Source organism: Cynocephalus volans, chromosome 12 (genome assembly GCF_027409185.1).
Source record: "Cynocephalus volans isolate mCynVol1 chromosome 12, mCynVol1.pri, whole genome shotgun sequence".
Taxonomy (NCBI): Eukaryota; Metazoa; Chordata; class Mammalia; order Dermoptera; family Cynocephalidae; genus Cynocephalus; species Cynocephalus volans.
The window spans coordinates 56,652,048-56,674,914 of record NC_084471.1 but is presented as its reverse complement, the minus strand read 5'-3'; the positions used below and the strand labels follow the sequence as shown (position 1 = coordinate 56,674,914).

General features: G+C 37.8%; 1 protein-coding gene across 3 annotated transcripts; it reads left to right on the top strand.

Annotated features, from left to right (window-relative positions):
- The first annotated feature begins 3,551 nt into the window (after positions 1–3,551).
- On the top strand, positions 3,552–22,839 carry RXYLT1 (ribitol xylosyltransferase 1). Of its 3 annotated transcripts, XM_063075985.1 has the most exons (6): positions 3,552–3,821; positions 4,709–4,861; positions 8,148–8,250; positions 16,502–16,816; positions 18,963–19,133; positions 22,422–22,839. In XM_063075985.1, the coding sequence occupies exons 1-6, from the start codon at positions 3,653–3,655 to the stop codon at positions 22,837–22,839; spliced, it is 1,329 nt and encodes a 442-aa protein (XP_062932055.1). In that variant the 5' UTR covers positions 3,552–3,652. The 3 variants fall into 3 exon arrangements, with proteins under 3 accessions (XP_062932055.1, XP_062932056.1, XP_062932057.1); XM_063075986.1 differs by lacking the exon at positions 16,502–16,816; XM_063075987.1 differs by lacking the exons at positions 3,552–3,821; positions 8,148–8,250 and having other exon boundaries at positions 4,772–4,861.
- The last annotated feature ends 28 nt before the right edge of the window (positions 22,840–22,867 follow it).

Genomic DNA, 22,867 nt, shown 5'->3' with positions numbered 1-22,867 from the left:
TTGTTTGTTGTATCAACTTCAAATAATTGTGGTTGTTATATCTTCTTCCCCCCCCCCCCCCGGTTTGTGTGTGTATGTGTGTATGTGTGTGTGTGAATTTATATATTAATTTTTAGCTCCCACCAATAAGTGAGAACATGTGGTATTTCTCTTTCTGTGCCTGACTTGTTTCACTTAATATAATTCTCTCAAGGTCCATCCATGTTGTTGCAAATGGCAGTATTTCATTCGTTTTTATAGCTGAGTAGTATTCCATTGTGTAGATGTACCACATTTTCCGTATCCACTCATCTGATGATGGGCATTTGGGCTGGTTCCAACTCTTGGCTATTGTAAAGAGTGCTGCGATGAACATTGGGGAACAGGTATACCTTCGACTTGATGATTTCCATTCCTCTGGGTATATTCCCAACAGTGGGATGGCTGGGTCGTATGGTAGATCTATCTGCAATTGTTTAAGGAACCTCCATACCATTTTCCATAGAGGCTGCACCATTTTGCAGTCCCACCAACAATGTATGAGAGTTCCTTTTTCTCCGCAGCCTCGCCAGCATTTATCGTTCATAGTCTTTTGGATTTTAGCCATCCTAACTGGGGTTAGATGGTATCTCAATGTGGTTTTGATTTGCATTTCCCGGATGCTGAGTGATGTTGAGCATTTTTTCATATGTCTGTGGGCCATTTGTATATCTTCCTTAGAGAAATGCCTACTTAGCTCTTTTGCCCATTTTTTAATTGGGTGGCTTGTTTCTTCTTGTACAGTTGTTTGAGTTCCTTATATATTCTGGATATTAATCCTTTGTCAGATATATATTTTGCAAAATTAAAATCTGTTAAATTTAATTTGTCTAAAGTTTTCCTTTTAACGGTTGTTAAATGGCCACACCATACTAGAAATATCTTACAGAGGATTTGAAACAAAGGCTTGGCCAAGCTGTGAAAAATCCCTCAAAGTAATTAATACACTTCTTGAGTATTACTGAAAACTTGATAAACTAAGGGGAGACTTGGCCAGGTATCACAAGAAATTTGTACTTGTGGACTTCCAAGAATAAACGACTACTATTCACAGTCAGCTAGCAGAAGGCATTAGATCATTACTGCTATTTTCTTAACATATCATTGATTAATAGTTCTTCCCTTTACAGAAGAAGAAAATTTCATCATGTTGGCCTAAAAAGGAACTGAGGCCAAATACATACAGCAAGGATTTATTGAGCCAATATGACAATCGCAACCAGGGAGACACACAGATTAGGTAGCCCTGAAAAATGTGTTCCAGAGAGGGCCATCAGAGCTTATTGTTTATAATCACAAGAGGGGGGAAGTGTCGAAAGAGAGTGAAAGAAAGATAGCCCTGCCTAATTATTCCATCAGGCTTTCTATTGATTGTACATGATATATAGATTTGAGATCAGAGGATCCATTGATCTGTTTGTATTTTTTCCAGCCCTCTCTACTCCCTTTGAGAACAAAAAGTTTTTGTCCCCTTCAGATGGTGATAATTGTCTAGTTTTGAGTAAGAAAATATCTTAGCTGGATATTGTCTTAGTCATTTTGGGCTGCTTATCACCATATACTGGGTGGTTTGTAAACAACAGAAATTTATTTCTCACAGTTGTGGAGGTTGGCACTATGAGATCAGGGTGCCGGCAAGGTCAGGTTCCAGTGAGGGCCCTTTTCTGGGTTGCAGACTGCTGACTTCTTGCTCTATCCTTATGTGGAAGAAAGGACTAGAGAGCTCTCTGGGATCTCTTCTATAAGGGCACTAATCCCATTCATGAGGGTGGAGACTCCCAAAGGCCCCACCTCCTAATATCATTACCTGGGGGGTTAAGATTTCAACATGTGAATTTGGAGGGGACAAACATTCAGACCGTAACATACACAATTATTCCATAGGTTGTGCTCAAAACATTTTGGGAACTCCTTTGGAAATGCCTCCAGAAACTGTACTACATTGTTTTATCCTCGACAGTGGCACAGTTTCATTCTTTGATCATGGGTTTAGTTTGGAAAAACAACCAAACATTCAGAGTCACGTAAGATAATTAGGACGTGTAATTAAAATCAATAAAGGTACTTGTTTTTAGGATCTGATATTGTTAAGCAAAAAAAAAGGATGAGATGGGGTCAGGACATAACTACTATCATGGCAAGAACACAGAACTGAGAACAGATCCAGGGATTCTAGTCTCAGCTTAGCCACTAACAAAGTATGCGATTTTGGTCAAGTCACTCACCTCTCTAGACCTAAATTTCCTTCCAGTCACTGAATTCCCCTGTTCAATTATCTACTTGTCATTTGGAAGTCAGAGAACTTGACCCCAAGGGCATAAAATTCAGGAAAGGTAAGTTTTTGCTAATGAGGGGATGGAAACTTTACCCCGAAATGTTAAGAGGACTCTGCAACAGAATAGAAAGTTGAACAAGCCAGGACACAGCAACTGAAGGCTACTCTACAGTTGTATCCTACAAACTCTCTGGCTAGCAAGACTGCCAGACAATTTGAACACCATATTAGTCTGTTTCTGTTGCTTATTACAAAATACACAAATCTGGGTAATTTGTAAGAAAATGAAATTTATTGCTTACAGTCTCAGTGGCTGGGAAGTCCACAGCACAGGGAACACATCTGGTGAGGGTCTTGGTGGTGGTGATAGTGACCCAGGGGTCTTACATGGCAGAAAACATCAGGGCAGAGAGAGAGAACCTCTCATGTGCTCTTCTTTTAACCCCTGACCACCATTATTAATCCATTCATAGTGGCATGGTCCTATAATCCAGTCACCTCTTCAAGGCCCCACCTTTCAATTGCCATAATAGGTTTTACTACCCTCAACAGTTACAGTGAGGACTAAGTTTGCGGGGTAGGCATTCAATCCAAGGCAAACAGCAATACCAGGTGCTACTGACAAAAAATGGTAGTCCATCTTCACAAGGCTTGATATAGAAAGTTTATTGACAACACTCAGTTTTACAGCCTCTATTTGACAAACGACTGCCACATTCAACTCATCTCATAGTAATAAAACTTAATTTTTAAAAAATTTTTATTGTGATAAGGTATACATAACATAGTTTGCCAATTTAACTATTTCTATGTGTACAATTGAGTAGCATTAATTACATTCACAATATTGTGCAACCTTCACCACCTACTTTTTTTAGAGCACGGTTATATTCACTCATCTTTCAATGTCGCAGGCCCTGTCCTAGGAGCTAGGGATTCCACGTTGAACACGTGGCCTTCAGGGACCAGGCAGTTGCTGTTTCTTTCCCCTGAGTCCTTATGTACACGAGGAAGGCGACCTGGGTGTAAAGAAAGGTGCGGTGGATGCACTGCTGAGGCGAGACAGGGTCCCACTTAGGGGCCGTCTCCTAATTCCCCATTGCAGTGCAGGAGTCAGGTAAGGTCTCGTGTCCCTGAAGGGGAGGAACCCGGACGTGGGCGTGGCCTAGTTGGGTCTGGGCGGGGCCTGGAGGGAGGAGCCGCGAGCGGGGCTGGGGCGGGGCCGGGGCCGGCTCTGAGGACTCCCTCCGCAGGTGCTGGGGCCTGCACCGGCCGCCAGCAGGGTCGCTGGGTTTCCCTGCGGCTTCTTTTCCCGCCCGGCTCCGTGGCGGTGGCGGCCTGACAGGAAGCCTGAGTGGGATGCGGCTGACGCGGAAACGGTTCTGCTCGTTTCTTATCGCCCTGTACTGCCTCTTCTCCCTCTACGCCGCCTACTACGTCTTCTTCGGGCGCCGCCGCCTGGGGCCGGCCGCGATCCGCCGGGGCCTCAGGAAATGGGAGGCCGCGGCGCGGGGGAGGCGCGGCGGAGGTAGGACCGGGGCAGCGGCCTCCCTCCCCGGCTGCGAGCCCGGACGAGGGGCTGCGGGGCGCCGGGGGCGGGCTGAGCTGAGCCGCGCGGCCGCGGATCACCCCGGGGCCCGGGAGGCGCTCGTCCCCTCCAGCCTCGTCAGCCAGCCCGTAGAGGATGTTCCTGATCCCCGCCGGAATCTCGCTCGCCGTCCCCATTCCCCACCCCTGAGTCTGACAGGCACGCACACTCTTAAAACACGTATGAAATATCCGAGACGTGGTCTCAAATGCCAGAGATTTGGGAATGCTGCTGGAAGGCCGCAAATCGCCCTGGATTTAAGACATCCATTTCCATATTGAAACAAAGATTTCGTCTCTGATCATGCAGCTACTTGAAAGGCCAGGGCTCTGTACCTCCAAGTTCTGGTCCCATCCTGTATCTTAACTTATGTTAGGATCAGATCCAGCTTTATCGCCCCTTTATTCAGAATTTTGCACAATAGAAGTAGCCAAAACTAGTGGACACTACACTCTGAAGTCAAGTTTTTATGCGTAGGTTACATATACACAATTGATAAAGAACTGCAAGAAAACGATAAACATGTAACTTGAAATATATTATCCAGTTAGTTTTAAAGGTTTTGTTTTGGAGTAGATGATTTTTCTCCCTCACATTAAAATTTCATTTCTGAGGTCTTTCACAGTAAAAGTTCAATAAAAATTAAGTTGCTCATTTTTTTCATTCATTTTTTTTAATTGTGTGTAACCAGTTCAAATTCAGTTGCTTTTTCTCTGAAAAGTTGAAGTTTAGAATGAAATTAGAACTCTCTCACATCTAATTTAAATGAATTTATCTGCAACTGCAGTCATTCTTACTGGTAACCACTGTTACTCTTTTTAAAACAGGACAATCTACTTTGGAAAGTGAGGAATGGAATCCTTGGGAAGAAGATGAAAAAAAAGAGCGACAACACAGATTTACAACTAGCCTTCAAATATCAAATAAAAACAAGAAAGTAAAACACTTCAGTGTACAAATCTGGGGCAAAGCTGCCATTGGTAAGTTATAAGCAAAGACATGTAAAAAGCATTATAAAATGCACTCTATTGATATTAACTTAATTTTAATATAATTTATTTCATCATTTGTTAATTAAGACATCATGATGCATTTTTTTGCCTTTTGTCAATATTTCATTTCTCCTTTCCATTAAACAACATCTGTATGCAAATACACACACACACACACACACACACACACACACTCCATTGTTGGTCTTTAGCAGAGCACAGTTTGATTTGTAGGTAAATGAGTAGGTTGTGTAACATCATTATATTGAAATTCATATGTCAACTAAATTTTCATGAATCTGGATATTTAGTGGACACTTGATACACAAGAGTAAGAGGTGGCCCCTGCCCTTAATGGCCAAACAAGTTTGGGAAACACTGAAGAAAAAAAAGTAAAACAAGGTTCTTCATTGCACTGCTTTTTCAGAGCCTTTAATATGCCAGTTTTCATTGTGTGAGTGTCCAAGAAGTGTATATAGTGTGTATTTGGTTAAACTTGATTGCCCACAGAGCACTTTCACTCTGAGTATTATGAGGATCTTGTGTTCCAAGATATATATTATGCTCAATTACGGAATAGAGCCCTGAGGGTTAGAAGAGTCAGAATTTAGTGATTTAGTTGGATTTATGTATGATAAAGAATATGGATAGAAAGTATCAAATGAGAGGAAAGTGTACAGAGCATAGTGCCTGACTCAAAGTGTTTCATAAGTTTATTCATGCTTGCATCTTAACAGGTTTTTGTGTTTCAACCCTAAACACAAAGTGGCCAGATGAATTTTATCAAATGCGGCATTCATCAACTCATTCCCCAGGCCCAGTCATGGAATACCAATTGTAGACATTCCCATTCAAAAAGGAAGAAAATGGAAGTAAAAAAGAGTCACCTGTCCAAGCAATTTTGAAATCCAGCCAAATAAGCTCTATTATATTTTAAGGCCTGGGAATAATCTATGGCTTGCCGCTTTGCCTTGTGGCCTTTCACCTTCACCATTGGAGTTATTCTTCCTTTTTCATGAAGGTTAAAACATGTTTGCAGCTCAGTAATTTTATCAGCCTGTTTCCTGATGGTAGAATTTTGGGAGCCCATCAGCCTTCTTTCATTTTGACCTCTCTCTCTTTTAGTTCAATCTGGCATTGTTTCTGCTGATGTAACATTCTTAAGAACCTTGTGGGTCTCCAGTGTGTGTCATAAAGATTCACTCCATCAGATAAGAAGCTCCTCCACAGATCCTTCCTGAATAATCCCATCTTTATTTCTGGCTTCTGCTGAGATGCCTGAGGAGACCCATAAGTCACATGTGTAATCTTTTCAAAGAGCCCTTTGTGTGAATGAATATTCTGATCTCTGATCTTTCTGAGGCACTAGCAAAAGATCGTCCAGTTACATCCTTGGGCTTCTCTCCAGAGCACTCTTTCCTGACAGTAAATAAAATTTTTCACCTCTTTTCAATCTTAATAGTCTAAGAATTTCCCAAATCATCAAATTCTGGTTCTTTTTTGCTTAACAGTTCTTCCCTCAGTCTACCACTTTCCTCTGACATTTTACTGTAATCAGCAAGAAGAAACCAGTCCACATCTTTAACACTTTGCTTGGAATTCTCTTCAGCTAAATATCTAAGTTGATCACTTACAAATTCTGCTTCTGACATAACTGCAGGATATAATTCAGCTAAAATTTTTTGCCGTTATATAACAAGGATCGTCTTCCAGTTTCTAATAACGTGTTCCTTATTTCCTTTTGAGCTGTCACCAGTGTGCCTTTAATACACATATTTCTACCAATAATCTGCTTGACAACTTAATATTCTCTAAGATGATACAGTTTTTCCCTACTATGCACCTCACTTTCTTCTGCGTCATCTCTAGCTGAGTTGTTAATATCCGTATTTCTACTTGCAGTCTGTTCAAAGCAATCTAATCTACACTTTTTCAATCATCCTCCTCAAAATTATTTCATCCTTTCCTGATTATCCAATTCCAAAGCCACTTCTTCATTTTTAAGTATTTGTTATAGTGGCACCTCATTTACAGGTACCATAATCTGTAACTACATAATCCATAGTTTCCTATAGGTGCCATAACATATTACCAAAAATTGAGTGGCCCAAAACACCACAAATTTATTATCCCACATTTCTGAAGGCAGGAATCTAAAATGTGTCCATGGGACTATGTTACTTCTGGAGGCTCTAGAAGAGCCTTTTACAGTTTCTAAAGGCTACTCACATTCCTTGGCTTATGGCCTCACATCACTCTTACCTCTGTTTCTGTCTACACATCTCCTTTCCTTCACTCTGACCCTCCCGCCTCCCTGTTGTGAGGACTCTTGTAATTACATAGGGCCCACCCAGATAATTCATGATAATCTCTTCACCTGAGCACCCTTAACTTAATCACTTTAGAAAATCTCTTTTGCCATGTAAGGTAACATATTCATAAATTCTAGAGATTAGGACATGGACATTTGCTGGGGGCGGGGGGGGGACATTATTTAGCCTACCACATTTGGAAAGCTTTATCTGATTGGCCAAGTTTTTAAATATGGTTGTTTTGGTTTATTTCAGTCCCAGGGTGTAATGAGAATGGAATAAAACACATCTTTCAATGTAACTAAAATAGGGTTCCCAGATGTGTTGTAGAGTCTCCATATTACTTCATTTTGTGATGCTGCTCTTCTCTACTCTTAAGTTTCATTCATGTGAAATCGTGATAAGACATCAGGGGCTGCCCTTAGGAGGAAAGATGCAGTGGCATCTGTCTGCAGAGGGCATCCTGCAGTCAGTGATATGGGTTCAAGCAAGGAGGAGGTAATATCCTCTCAACATATTAAATGTATATTTGTATACATAAGCTCTGGTTGTGTTTGGCACAATGTGGTGAATCCCTGCCCTTCCCCCCAGACCCCCACCCCCCAGTTTGTTACAAAACCAGTACTGTAGTAATTTGCTTTGTAATACAATACATTTTATTTCAGGATAAGAAGGTAGTAAAGGCCCAGTGATAATAAGGGGTTTCTCAAATCTAGAGTAAGGAAGGTTATTGTCTTTAATATCACTCACATTTTGCCACATTTTACACTGACAGCCTCTGAGTTGTTTCTCATTAGCTGCCATATTGATGGTTTTGAGCTGTTGCTTGGTAGCGCTCCCCACCAGTGGACCAAAGGGTAAAAATTTTGGATTCATAGCCAAATGATATAAACTTATCTCATGCGCCAGAGTAGACTAGACAGTGAATGGTTTTTGTTTTTTGTGTGTTTTTTAATTACCAGGATTGTATCTCTGGGAACATATTTTTGAAGGCTCACTTGATCCCACTGATGTGACTGCTCAGTGGAGAGAAGGAAACTCAATTGTAGGAAGAACACATTACAGGTATTAGTTGTGCAACATCAACTTTTGATGTGTTGCCGTACAATATTTAATGTAAATACTAGAAGAAAAATAAGGGGAAACTATATTTATATAAAATATTTCATTTCAACTTGTAAAGTATAGACAAGTAAAGTTCATGAATGTGTATTTATAGTTAAAACTTACTTGAACATTTTCTTATGAAATTGGATGTTACAAAATACTCCTGTTTTAGAATCTTGCCTGTTTCATTTTTATCTGATTATATGAAGAAGTTTTTGCTCCACTTTTTGTAACATTTGATTGGTGACAAGCATTTACCATTCTATACCTTTTAGGAATAATATGTAAACCTAAAAGAATTTTGATTTTTCTATTTCACATAATAGTCATGTTCATTTTTTATAATATTAATGTGGTATTAAAACTATAGCTATCACTTGAAATTTCTATTTATTAAAGCATATTTCATGTATGAGTTTTTATCATGATTAAATGATATAGATTCCCATTTTTCTGCAGTACTCAGAAGTCATTTTTTTGGATTCAATAAAACCAATGTATTGCTAATACTTTTTTTGCTTTTTATTTTTATAAAACTTATCTATGACTGCATATTTTCTGAATATTTTTAAATAGATAGAATTAAGATTGTTTTATTTAGAAAAATTGTAATTTTAAAATTATCTTTCATATGAAAGAATGCTATTTTTATTAGATTTTTCTTCCTTATTGAAATAAAAATATAACAATTGTATTACTAGGAAGAAAAATGTGAACCAAAGATGTTGGTTTCTATTAGTATCCCATTTCTTTTCCACAGAAATCAAGAGAGGAAAAGCTGTAGTTAATCTCAGTTTCATTTTAATTTTCACTGCTGCTTTAACATTTTATTTACTTTGTACACACTTGGAAAACAATTTCATTGTGTATATCTTTTCAAAGTAATCATATTTGAAAAGTAAACACGTTTTCAAAATCATCATTGGTAATCATCATTTTTCCTCTCATCTCCAGGCTTCCATTGATCTAATCCCATTCAAGAGTTGATACAAAGTCTTAAACTTACAATAGTTGGATTTGAGTGTTTGAAAGTAAATGTGTATTATGTGTATAATCTAATATTTTGGTATTTGAAAAGTAATGTGTGTTATAGGTATTAGTCTAACAGTTCTACCCATAATATATTGAATTTTCAGAAAAATTCTTAAAGCTTCATAAAGAAGTTAGCATCTTTAAGCTTAAAATTATACATTGGTACTATAGTGATAGGGAAGGATTTGAGCAAACAGCACTAACTACCAAAAGAAAGCCTAATTTACCCTTCCCTTCTGAAATATTTACATAAAATTTTATGTTATGATGAAATAGCAATGCTCTTTCCTCTTGGGATTTAAAAGAACTGTGTATTCGAGGAAGTTCGCCATTGTAGCAGATTTTTTAAAATAGCTTAGGAAAGTCTTAGTCTCCTGAAAAGTCATGTACATAATTTATTTATCCAAATTAATAAACTTTTATGGAATTCCAAGTTCTGAGTTGAATTGGATTACATGGGTACTAACTTAAATGTTTCAACACATTCTCCATCCTTATTTAACCAAAAGTGAATCAGAAGTAATGGCTCACCTTGAAGATTTGGAAGAATTTCTGTATGCTGTCAGGATATTTGTTGTAAATAAGTATAAATATATTACGTTTAAATAAACCTTTAAGTTTACAAAGACCTTGAATCATTTAATTTTAGCCTCAAGGCAATTCTGAGGCAGAAGTAGAAAGGATATCATTAGTGTTTAAGGATTCATCAGGTTTAGGAATATTGATTCTTATCAACTCTCAGGTCCAGAAAATGTAACCCAGAATACCAAGTAAATAACTCAGAATGGCAATAGAACTATCAGTGAGGTGATGTTCATGTATTGGCTTAATGGCACTTTTTCCATACCGGTAGGCTACAAGCGATACCCAATTATTTTAGTGTTTTTTTGATTATGTATGGAATCCAAACAAGGGATTTGGTTATATGTAGTACTTCCAACTCTATTTGTTTCAGTAGGGAAGAAATATGATTCCTTGTCCACCATGGAATCAGTAAGATCATCTATAGTCTGTGCTCAGGATATGAATACATGAACTCATGCAGGGCAGCTGAACTTCTGAGTCAGCTTGAGGAAGCCCTGTCACCTTTGGCAGTGTAGCAGTGTGACTTGAGTTGTTAAGAGCACAGATTCTGAAGCCAGACTGTCTCAGTTCAAACTCCCTGTCTCCCACTTAGCTGTCTGACCTTGGGCAACTTTCTTAACCTCTCTGTGCCTGGGTTTTCTCAAGTTTAAAATAAGGCAAATAATACTTTCTAGTTTGTTTTAAAGATTAAATGCATTAATAGATATACATTGCTTAGAACGGTATCTGACACATAGTAATTACTATAGAAGGCTTGTTGCTCTTATATTATTTTTAGTATTAAATAGGTACTACACCATCTTCCTACCTCAGTTCTGTTTTTTCTGTTTCTGTAACTGTCTAATATATCTCCCCACAAATACCTTATTGATACATTCTTCATATTAATACGTTCAGTTAAGTTACGAGCTAGCCTGAGACCCATTCTGTCTCCTGAAAGAATTTTGCCTACTACTATTCATATCCATGGTGTGTTGATTTATAGTTTAATTTTATAGGGCAACTTTATTTTTAATTTCTTAGGAGGAACCTTACCTCATGGCTTTTGCTCATCCCCCAAAGACTGCCTATAAAATTCTATAATTTTCTTTTTTTTTCAAGTTTATTTATTAATAATTTTTTTTTACATTCTAAGATGTTGTCGCGGAGCAGTTGTGGGGGAGGGGGACAGGGGAAGAGGGAAGGAAATAGGGTGGGAGAAGGAAGAAAGAGGTCAGGATGTGGTTGAGGCCTGTGGCACCCCCCTCATTCTTGCAGGGAAGACCAGGGAAAATTCTATAATTTTCATGTGTAGGCATTATAATATATATAAATGTCTGCCCATTTGATAAAACAAAAGCTAGATGCTAAATTATTTATTAATTCATTGTTATTAAGATTCAATTAAGACATTTTCAATGTGCATCTGCTACTTATGAAAAAGTTGAACTTATTTCCAAAGATAATGATAGAAAAAATGCCTGATTCTATTTTTGGAATTTCTAGACATTACTATTATAAGAAGTTAGTGAGTTCCCTAACATCACAATGAGTGAAAACTTTTATAAATAAGAGTAATGGTTACTGACACTACATTTAAGTCAAATGCTGAATCATAGATCAGTGCAGTTCCCAAATAAAATTTCCATTGGTAAACAAAGACAATATAGTTAGTTTTTCATAATGCCACATTTATTCTTTTAGTGTTAAAATGTCCTTTAAAAAATAATAGTGACAGTGATGGCTGATGCTTATAAAGAGCTTATTATGTGCCAAGCATTATTCTATTCCTGTTCAGCCAATGTCTCACCCAAGTCAATGTTGCCAAGATAAAGCAATAAGAAATTGGCAGTTCCTGGCCCCTATGCTTATCCATAGATTATGAGCATTCAGGCTGCTTAGAAGACATCCAGATGTGGGTGAAACTGGCTTCCAGCCTGGCAGAGTAGCCTCTGAGGCCCATGGTCTTGTCCCCGCTCTGCTGTTGGTGTGCTATGAGATTTCCAGCTTTCTCAGGGTCTTATTGTCTTATTTTAAAATGAAAATAATCCTGAATCAACAAAAGCTTATGAAGCAGGTTTTTTTTACTCTCAAGGTAGGGTTACCATAAAATCTGCTTCCGCATATTTTGCTAATACATTGTATATTTATTTATCCGTATAGTAGAAGTTATGAAAAGGCCCAATAGGAATAGATATTAACCAAGATGTTACTTTTTTTGCTCCAAAAAGTGCAAAAATTAATCAAGTTGTAAATAAATCCACCATGACCTTCAGCTATTAGTTGAGAGGAGACACTAATGCCCTTTACTATAGATTAGGATATGGAGGATGAAAGGGAGACTGAACATTAGGAGTGCTCAACAATTATTTGGTAAAGAATGAATTAATTGATAGCTAGGTCTCTAAAATTATTTAATAGTTTTTACACCTCCTAGCCATATCGTCTGTCTAGCTTATCAATGCCATGTGTCTGTTGGCTGACATCTTAGAGTGTCTGCTTATATGCTTGGTTCAAAACAAGTTGTTTACGACTAGTTTAACTGACTCCATTTTGTTTCTTAGCTTAAGTGCTTCCATTTTATATGCTCTATACAGCTACCTTTGTCCATTTTCCATCACTTAGAATACCTGAAATGGGGTAATTTATAAAGAAAAGAAGTTTATTTCTTACAATTCTGGAGGCCAGGAAGTCCAAGGTGAGGGGACTCTCTGCAGAGTCCCAGGCTGGTTCAGGGCCTCACATGGTAAGAGGGCAAGAGCATGTTCACATGCTAGCTCAGGTTTCTCTTCCTTGTCTTGTATAGCCATTAGTTTCACTCCCATGGAAACCCGTTAATCTAGAGCTTTCATGATCCAATCACCTCCCAAAGGCCCTACCTCTCAACACTGCCACATTGGGGATTAAGCTTCAACATGACTTTTGGAAAGAACATTCAAACCATAGTAATATCATATAGAAAGCATAATAATAAGTAAGGATATGCATACTCGATCATGTTGGTTGCTAGGGAAATACAGAAGAAAGGCAGGTTAAGGCTCTTGGACTTTATTCTTGGACAGCAAAAAGCAATGGAAGATGATTAAGCAGGATAGTGGTATTGTCATTTTTTGTGTGTAGATTTCTGTAGCAGCCATGTAGAAAAATGATTTGAAGGAGACAACTGGGGACTGGCAGTTCATTAGTTCTATAGCCTGTATGTAACCTCATTCTTCCTATATGTCTTCGAATCACAAGCTTATCTGCTTCTCTGCCTTTGTTAATATTACTTATATTTCCTGGAATACATTTCAACCTTTACCTTCCTTTCCTGGTTCCTCTTTCATTTGAACTACCTTAGCAATTTTATTCTTTATCACTTAATATAGCACTTAATTTATACTCTCATGCTAGTGTTTATTGAACTATAAAATACAGTACAGGTGTTTATTGTCTGCTCTACTTATATAAAGCAATAAATAGACCTATACCATTTAAAAAGTGCTTTATGCCTCATAGTCATATCCTATAAATAACACTTTAAAAATTTTATCAAAGATAAGCGATAACTTAAAGATATATCAGTCAGGGCATATTTAAAGATTCATGGTATTATTAGTTGCTTTTATTATAAATTATCCTGTTAAAAACATTTTGGGGGCCGCCCCCATGGCTCACTCGGGAGAGTGCGGCACTTGCAGAGGCCACGGGTTCGGATCCTATATAGGGATGGCCGGTGCACTCACTGGCTGAGCGTGGTGCAGACAACACCGTGCCAGGGTTGCAATCCCCTTACCGGTCAAAAAAAAAAAATATTGGGGGGCACAGTTCTATCTTATCTCCTTAGAAATTGAGATATTACTAGATAATTGTGAGAGTTATCCTTAGTAAAATGTTTTCTTTTAAAAGAAAGAAATTAACACAAAAGCTAGTATGACACTCTTTAAAATAGTTTGGGTGCCTGATATATATGGGCTTCATGTCAAATAACTAAGTTTGAGTCCCATCTCTGCCGTTTTCTATCTAGTATTCATCAACTTTATACAGGTCATAGAACCTCTCTCAAGGTTTCCTTTTCTTCCTTCATAACATTGACCTACTGTGGGGAAGGAGAACTGGAAGATTTCTGGTGCTCTAAGAATTTTACCTGCCTTTAATTCTAAAAGAGAAATAAAGTATTCATATACTACCAATAATAAATATTTTAAATACGTCATAATTATCATCGTCATCCCTAAAGTGTTTTCTAGCCCCTCAGATTCTGCAAATTATCTTTTTTTTTTTTTTTTTTTGCCTTTTTCGTGACCGGCACTCAGCCAGGCCGGTCCTATATAGGATCCGAACCCGCGGCGGGAGCGTCGCCGCGCTCCCAGCGCCGCACTCTCCCGAGTGCGCCACGGGCTCGGCCCGCAAATTATCTTAAATTACTGAATTGTCACTGAATTATTAGCCACTTCCAGTGCTAGGTACTATCCAAGGCAAATTCAAAACAGAGTCCTGATGCCTGCAGATCATTATAACTAATAATGTCTTAGAAATGTCATATAAATCATAGGGTACATGTACACACAGCAAAATACATATTTAGGTTTTATGTTTTAACTAATATCTGCTAACCTCAGTATTTGTTAGCCATAGTGTTATGGAAAGATCTTAAGCTCTGAAGTTAGACAGAATTTGGTTCATAAGTCAGCATTGCCATACTGGCTATGCAGCTGAAGTCTGATTTCTCAAGTGCAAAATGAGGGAATAAAGTACTCTGCAGAGTTGTTGTGAGGGTTAAAATGATAACCCAGGCAAAGTGCTTATGCATCATGTATATGAAAGGCACTTGACAGATATTAGTTTTTATCCCCAGCAATAAGAAGCCATAAAGCCAGGATTTGGACGTATTTGTGCTAAAGATTAAAAGATTCTAGCAGGATTTGAAGAAATAGCTCAAGCAGGTTATAAAGAATTCAGTACCAGTGCAACTAATTGTATGATGAATTAAATAGTATTTTTATATTAATACACATTAGTGAAAAATATTTTTATGGTATTGGTTGTCCTAGACAGCACATAATTTGAAAATGTGAGTTATGAAACATGTCTGTTTCTTTTGTGAAACTTAAAAATACAGTAAAAAAAAAAAAAAAGAGTAATACAACAAATTCCAGTTTACTGACCACGCAGAACAAATTCTACCTTGCTATCATATTTGCTTCAGATATTTAACTTTCCTCTTAAAACAATTAAATATTTCCAAAAAAGGGAAGCTCTCTGCACTGTTCCCCAGTCCCTTTTCTCATCCTTCCTCCTCAGAGGCAATCACTATCGTGGATTTGATGTGTTTCTCCCATTCAAAAGTTTATATTTATACTTATACTAGATATATAAGCATAAATTTTTTTTGTTTGTACTTTAAAGTTTACATACAATTGTCATATTTTATGAGATTTCTGAAGCTTGCTTTTTTCCTTAACATTATATTTTTGAGACCTAAACTTTCATGGAGTATTGATAATGCCTTCCTCTATTTCTCAGTTCACCAACACTTTCTCATCCATTGATTCAGACACTTCATTCAGATGAAGAATGTAATAACAGCTCACATCATAAAAAGGTTGAGAACTACTGAGGTTAATTAAACACATTTCTGGTTTGAACTACACCATTGTTTGCAGAGTTCCATGCCATTCAACCGTATTTCTTTCCTAAGAGCTTAAATTGTAGCCAGCATTTATGTGGAACGTGGTTAAAAAAACAAAAATAGCCTACCAGATTTTTGATTATCATATGCAAGCTGATCTGGCTACAACCAAAGCTGCTTATTAATCTACAGCCATGTCCCATCATCCAAACTTGTTTCAAAGAATTTGTGTTACAGAAATTTCTTTTCTTTTTCTTTTTCTTTTTTTGGCAGCTGGCCAATACAGGAATCTAATCCTGGACCTTGGCATTATCAGCACCGCACGCTGATTGACTGAGCTAACCGGCCAGCTCTAGAAATTTCATTTCTAGTGTCAACCAAAATTAAGACTGTTGAAGCAGAAAAAATTTTTTAAAGTTTACTGAGAGCCAAATGTGAGGGTCACCCTGGGAAACACCATCTGACACAAAGTTAGAGAAGTGCTCCAAATTTATTACAGATAACAAAGGCTTTATAGACAAAAAAGGCTGAAAAAAACAGAAACAAAGAACAAAAAGTAGATTGGTTATTTCAAAGTGTAAGACAGAACAATAGGAAAATAACTGATTAGTTAACATTGGGTTCCTTTAGGGTCTTTCTTTTGTGTAAGGATTAAAGCAGAGACCATACTTCCCTGGCAGGGGAGAGACCATGATCAGGAAGGATTAAAGCAGAGGAAATTTAATTATCATACTCACTGAAGATGTAAACGGCTTGTTATCATCTCACAAGGTCAGACCACAACCTAAATGACAGGAAACTTAGCAGGGATGACCCCATTTCGATTTTTTAATCTGGTCTTCTGGGGCCTAGTGCAGGAACTTAGACCAAAATAATGGCCTCCTATAATTTTTATTTAGCATTAGAAGGACTGTAGATTAAACTTATTGTAGATTTTACATAAAATGATTAAAAACTGCTGTCTGTTTTTGTCTCTTGTTTTTGTTGTGTTGTTTTTAACAGCTTCATCACTGGTCCATCTGTAATCCCAGGGTACTTTTCTGTTGATGTGAGAAATGTGGTACTCATTTTAAATGGAAGAGAAAACTCAAAGATCTATTATGCCACCCAATGGTTATATTATGCACAACGTCTAATGCTAAGTCAAAAAATCCAGCATTTTGCTGTTGTTTTGCTTGGAAATGAATATTGTGATAATGAATGGATACACCAATTCCTCAAAAGAAATGGTGGCTTTGTGGAGCTGCTTTTTATAATATATGACAGCCCCTGGGTTAATGACGTGGATATTTTTCAATGGCCTTTAGGAGTAGCAACGTAAGTACAAAATTTGATTACAAATTTCTAGACTCTTAAGACCTGAGTTTCTGAATCAGGAAGCTTGTGTTTTAAATTGTACCAAATTTAGTTCTGGGATCATTGAAGGCAGTTACAGTCTTTCCTAGAGTCAAAAAAAGGGATGGTCTCATGCTTCAGTGACGATGATGATGTTTTTAGAGTATTTTATCATTTCATGAGGACAGCAGATGAGTTGCTTTTTTGTTTTAAAACCCCAGGGCATGGAATGGATTTTTAGGCTTATTAGGAGTGCCGTAAAGAGATGTTTATTATAGAATGGCAGAACAGACTTTCTTAAAAACAATAATAGGGTATATATAATTTATAGTAAAAAAGTTATTTTAAAGGCAATGTTATTATATGAAGAGCACACTGTACCCTTGGATTTGGGACTGGCCAATTAGCAGCAATCCCTTCTATAAAAGGAGGGGTTAATTAAATGGTACCTCAATATGTAGTCTTTCTCCAGCTATAAAATGAAAAACGTATTTTTTTATCTTTCTGTTAATAGAAGGTTTTTAATTAAGAGTAAATTGACTTTAAGTTTCCACTAGTACATAAACCTGAGGATGGGGATTTTTGTCTCTTATGTTCACTGCTCCATACACTCAATAAGTATTTGTTGAGCAGGTGAATTATGAAAAAATCTCACTGACATGATTTTTGAATCAGACATTCATTATTCATTATTCTATCACTGGTAACCAGATGTGGCCTTCATCTGCTGCCTTGTTAGCTGCACAAATGTCACCAGGAAAGCACGTTAATGAGACATATTCCCAGGCCTACTCCTACAGCATTCTGACTCAGTAGGTTTTGGGTAGACGAAAAGGTTTTTGTTAAGTACTGCCAGGTTTAAGACTAAAAAATCTATCCCTTGAGAAGAGCCCATATTTGTAGAATACTTTGAAACTATTTACTTTTTCACAGTAACACTACATAACCTTTTTATATAGTATAATATGGAAACTTGGCAATTCTGATATTATTGGACTAGCCAGCATATTTCTTGTAGATCAGTGATTCTCAACAGAGGGCAATTTTGCCCCCCAGGAGGCATTTGGCAGTGTCTGGACACATTTTTGGTTGTCACAACTGACATCTAGTGGGTAGAGCCTCGGATAGCCCACAGGACAGCCTCCACAACAAAAATCTAATCCAAAATGTTAGTAATGCTTAGGTCAAGAAACCCTATTATAGACTGTTATATAAAGCTTTGCTCTCATGTGAAGGTTTTATTTCAGGTACACAGTTTGATCCCTGGTATTTCCAAATACCACTTTCAACAGGCCTTTCCTGTATGGCATACAAGGTTTTTTTGGTTTTTTGTTTGTTTGTTTGCTTGTTTTAATCTAGTTGAAAAACCTTTGGAATTAATTTTTCAGAGCTCTTTCCTATACCAATATATGTTCTGTAATCTTTGTTTTCCTTTTAACTGACAAATAATAATTGTATATGTTTATGGAGACAATGTGATCTTTTGATACATGTTTACAATGTGTAATGATTAAATCAGGCTAATTAACAAATCCATTGCCTCACATACTTATTTTTGTGGTGAAAACATTTAAAATCTACTCTTTCAGCCATTTTATGCATTATAAACTATAATTATAATATTATAGTCACCATTCTGTGCAATAGGTCACTAAAACTTATTCCTCCTGTCTAACTGAAACTTTGTACCCTTTGATCAATGTCTTTCTTTTCCCCATTCACCCCACCCCCACCCCCAGAGTAATCTGTAATCTTTCCATCACCTGCCTAAAACATTGGTTAAATCATTATAATTATAATTGTGAATGTAGAAGAGCCTTTATACATTGAAGGTCTTGAATTCAACATGCCTAAGAACTGCAGGTGAGCAAATGTTAAAGAATGTCACAAACAAAGACCTTGTAGCACAAAATCTCTATGACAATTTTGTAAGAGACATCAATGTGATATTTTATTTTTAAGTCAGTAGATTCAGTGTCTTTTCCAAAGCAAGCATGGATAATTACAATTTGAGATTTAGAAATCATGTTTTAAGTCTCTTCTCTATATATGCTACCTAAGAGATTGGGTTATGGAGATTTTGCCAGTCCTGTGTCATATATTAATTCCTGTGTACTTGTTTTTATAGATACAGGAACTTTCCTGTGGTGGAGACAAGTTGGTCAATGCTGTATGATGAGAGGCCATACTTATGTAATTTCTTAGGAACTGTTTATGAAAATTCATCTAGACAAGAACTAATGGACATTTTGAAACAAAATGGGAATGATAAGCTTTGTTGGGTTTCAGTAAGAGAACAGTAAGTTCTGTGTTTACTCGATTCATCCATTTTTTTTCTCCAGTCTGAGAGTTGCTTTATGTGGAAGCACAGAAGGATTCCAAAGAGGCATTGTTAACTCCATTTATACCAGTCTTTTCCCAGAAGATACACTGGTAATTAAAGCTGTGAAGAGACTCAGTTGTATACATTTAAAATAGGGAGAACCTCCCACGGCTTGAAGAGGAAAACTAGTAACTGTCATTTGCAAACGTCCATTGTTAGGGTTTCCTCAGTATTTGTTAGTCAGACTTGGTACACAGGAGATTGTAAATCCCAGTAAGGTCTTAGGTTCATGCCTGAGTTGTTCAGGAGTCTAGTTTAGTGTTACAAGAATGGCCTTCAGTACTACTCACAAACAGGAACCTGACACCGTCCTGAGGACAGGGGCCATGTATTCTTCTTTGAATCCCCAGATCTAACATAGGACCTTGCACAAGGTAGACCTAGAATAAATGGTGAGTGAGTGGATGGATAGATGGGTAGACTTAATAGGATTAACTTTCTTCTATCTTTTATAGTGATCAGGAAACAGGTGTTCGTGGAGTAAAGGAAGTAATTCTGGAATCATCTATCCTATTTTATCTTTTATTGTTTGTTTATTTGTTTATTTGTTTTGCTGACGGGTAAGGGGATTTCAACCCTCGGCACAGTGTGGTCTGCACCACGCTCAGCCAGTGAGCGCACCAGCCATCCCTATATAGGATCCAAACCCGCGGCCTCTGCGCTACCAGCACCGCACTCTCCTGAGTGAGCCATGGGGCCAGCCCCATCTATCCTATTTTAAATAAACAACTGGAGTCTTAAAATAAACAAATGGAGTATAAGTAGAGTCATTACAGAAGTAATGCCTAAAAAATGTCCTAGATTTAGAAATTTATTTTTTAATTGTAGCAGATACTCTTCTAGAATGCATAATTCCCAACTCTATTGTTAATATAACCATATCATATTCATTCAGTCAACACTTATCAAGCAACTGCTATATTCCAGAAACTGTTATACCCATGACAAATATAGCAGTGAACAAAACGATCAAATCTTAAATCAATGCTTGTTGGAGGAGACAAACAAGTAAAATACATTATGTCAGAAAATGATAAATTCCATGTAAAAAAACTAAGCAGAGGAAGGGCAGAGAGAGGGCTGGGAATTGAAGGTGGAGCATTTGCTGTTTTCAAATAGCCAAGGAAAGCATTAGTGACAAGGTTACATTTCAGCTCAGGCCTGAAGAAGGTGCAGGGGTGTATATTTGGGAGAGGAGTATTCCAGGAAGAGGAAAGAGCAAATGCAAAGGCCCTAAGGCAGGTGTGTGCTTACCGTATTAGAGGAATAGCAGGGGCCAGTGGGCCTGGAGTGGAATGAATGAGGACAGTGTAAATAACGAAGGTTTATTGTGGGAGTAGAACTGTTCTTGTAATTCCTTTCATACCACTTACTCAAAGGTCAAGTAGGTGTCCTCCTCATTGCAGCTTCCAGACCATTCTCCCCTTTCCGTCCATAACATCCCGGTTTTGAATCTCATGCCAGCAGACAAAATCATCCATTACCTCTCTGAAATCATAGACTGACCTTTGGGTTTATCCCCCTAATTCTCTGAGGAGGTTTTAGCTTCTGATACACTCTCACTATGTCAGACACTACTCTGGTCTTAATTCTTGGTGATTTCCAAATCTACACGGATGGTCCTTCATCAGCAGGTCTTGCAGTTCCTTTACCTTCTCCTCTCCAGTGATCTGGGCCTCCACCTGACCTCAGCCATTCCTCGTCATGGTCATTTCCTAGACTTTGTCATTACACATACCACGTCCTCTCAACATGTTCCAGCATCTCTCTCTGTAACCACCATATTCACTATATGAATATTCCATATGAATATTCATTCCCTGTAATAATCTGACTCCAACATTCAGCTGGGCTTTACAATCCATTGTTTCTACTACCCTCTCATTGTCCTTCACTGCCCTCTCTTCACTTTGTTTTTTATCCAGCTTAAATTTCATATTCAATCATGACTGCATACCTTCAGTTCTCTAGTTCCCTAATTTAGCAAACTCGAATTCTGGTTAAATTCAGATCTCTACCTGCACCCATGCAGCTGAACACACTTGGAAAAAAGATACTAATTGAACTTGATTTAACTATATGACCTTGAACCTCAATTACCAAGGAAACATACATTTTTCTTGTCCATGTATTCTTCCACTCCTAGAAAGCTGTTTTAAACCATCTTCTCTTGCTCTTAAACACCAACACTTCCCCAGCCTCCCTTATGTTATTACCCTCTTACTTATTTCACTGAGAAAATAGGAACCATCAGGAGAGAACATCTGTCTTTCTAACTGATCTCCCAGCCACTACCATTGCCCCTCTACAGTCCATTCTCAACACAACCAGATTAATTCTGAGAAAACTTACGTCAAGTCACGTTACCCCCAATCAAAGCCCTTCATGATAGAGCCCCCATGACCATTCAGACCTTGTCTTCTGCACCTGTCCCCTCAGTTACTCTGCTGCAGACACCCTGGCCTCCCTGCTGTTCTTGAACATGCCAGGCACATGCAGTCTCATGGCCTCCACTCTTGCTTGCTCTGTGCTCTGTTTGCTCCCCGGACCTGCTTGGCTTGTTCCCGCACCTCCAGCTCCATGCCCAGATGCTGTTGCGATGAAACATTCCCTGCTCACTTACTCAAGATTGCAACCCACCCCTCATAAACTCCCTCCCCACTTCTCCGCTTTATTTTTCTTCACAGCATTTAACACCTTCTAAATAATTTACTGACTTTACTTGGTTACTGTTCTTCACCACTAGAACTAGAATATAAGCTCCATAAGGCAAAGGTAGGGAAGAGAGAACCTAGCGCTTACAAGGCATGGGTGTAGTTAGTGTTATTCATTCAGAAATTTTATGGTGACCATAAAATGGTTTGGTTTTGTTTTTCGGGTATTTTTTTTTTTTTTTTTTTTTTTGGTGGCTGGCAGGTAGGGGGATCCTAACCCTTGACCTTGGTATTATAACACCGAGCTCTAAACAACTAAGCTAAGCAGCTGGCACTACTAGATGTTTTAAATATGTAGCTATAAAAAGTTCAAGTTCTTAAATATTTTTAAGAAATCTGTTTGGGCCATGATTTGAGATATCTGTTATGCCTGTCATCTTTATAATGTGTTCACTATTTCCTGTAACTGATATTAAAAGATAAAATCTTTTCTTTCACAAAAGACATGTTTAATAAAGTGAAAACTACAGTTGTTTTTCTGATTTTCTAGGTGGCAGCCTCAGGAAACAAATGAAAGTCTTAAGAATTACCAAGATGCTTTGCTTCAGAGTGATCTCACGTTGTGCCCAGTAGGACTAAACACAGAATGTTATAGAATATATGAGGCTTGCTCCTATGGCTCCATCCCTGTGGTAGAAGATGTGATGACATCCAGCCGCTGTGGAAATACATCTGTGCACCATAATGCTCCTCTGCAGTTACTCAAGTCCATGGGCGCTCCCTTTATCTTTATTAAGAACTGGAAGGAACTTTCTGCTGTATTAGAAAAAGAGAAAACTATAATTTTACAGGAAAAGATTCAAAGGAGAAAAATGTTACTTCAGTGGTATCAACACTTCAAAACAGAGCTAAAAATGAAATTTAATAATATTTTAGAAAGTTCATTTTTCATGAAAAATAAAAATTAACTTAATTATCTTTTTGAGCTAATGTGTG

What these genes read in the sequence shown, in the direction of transcription:
- RXYLT1 (XM_063075985.1), top strand. Translation starts at nt 3,653, where the DNA reads ATGCGGCTGACGCGGAAACGGTTCTGCTCGTTTCTTATCGCCCTGTAC. An exon ending in GTAGGAAGAACACATTACAG is followed by an intron (nt 8,251 to 16,501) that starts GTATTAGTTGTG and finishes TGTTTTTAACAG; the next exon opens with CTTCATCACTGGTCCATCTG. An exon ending in TGGGTTTCAGTAAGAGAACA is followed by an intron (nt 19,134 to 22,421) that starts GTAAGTTCTGTG and finishes CTGATTTTCTAG; the next exon opens with GTGGCAGCCTCAGGAAACAA.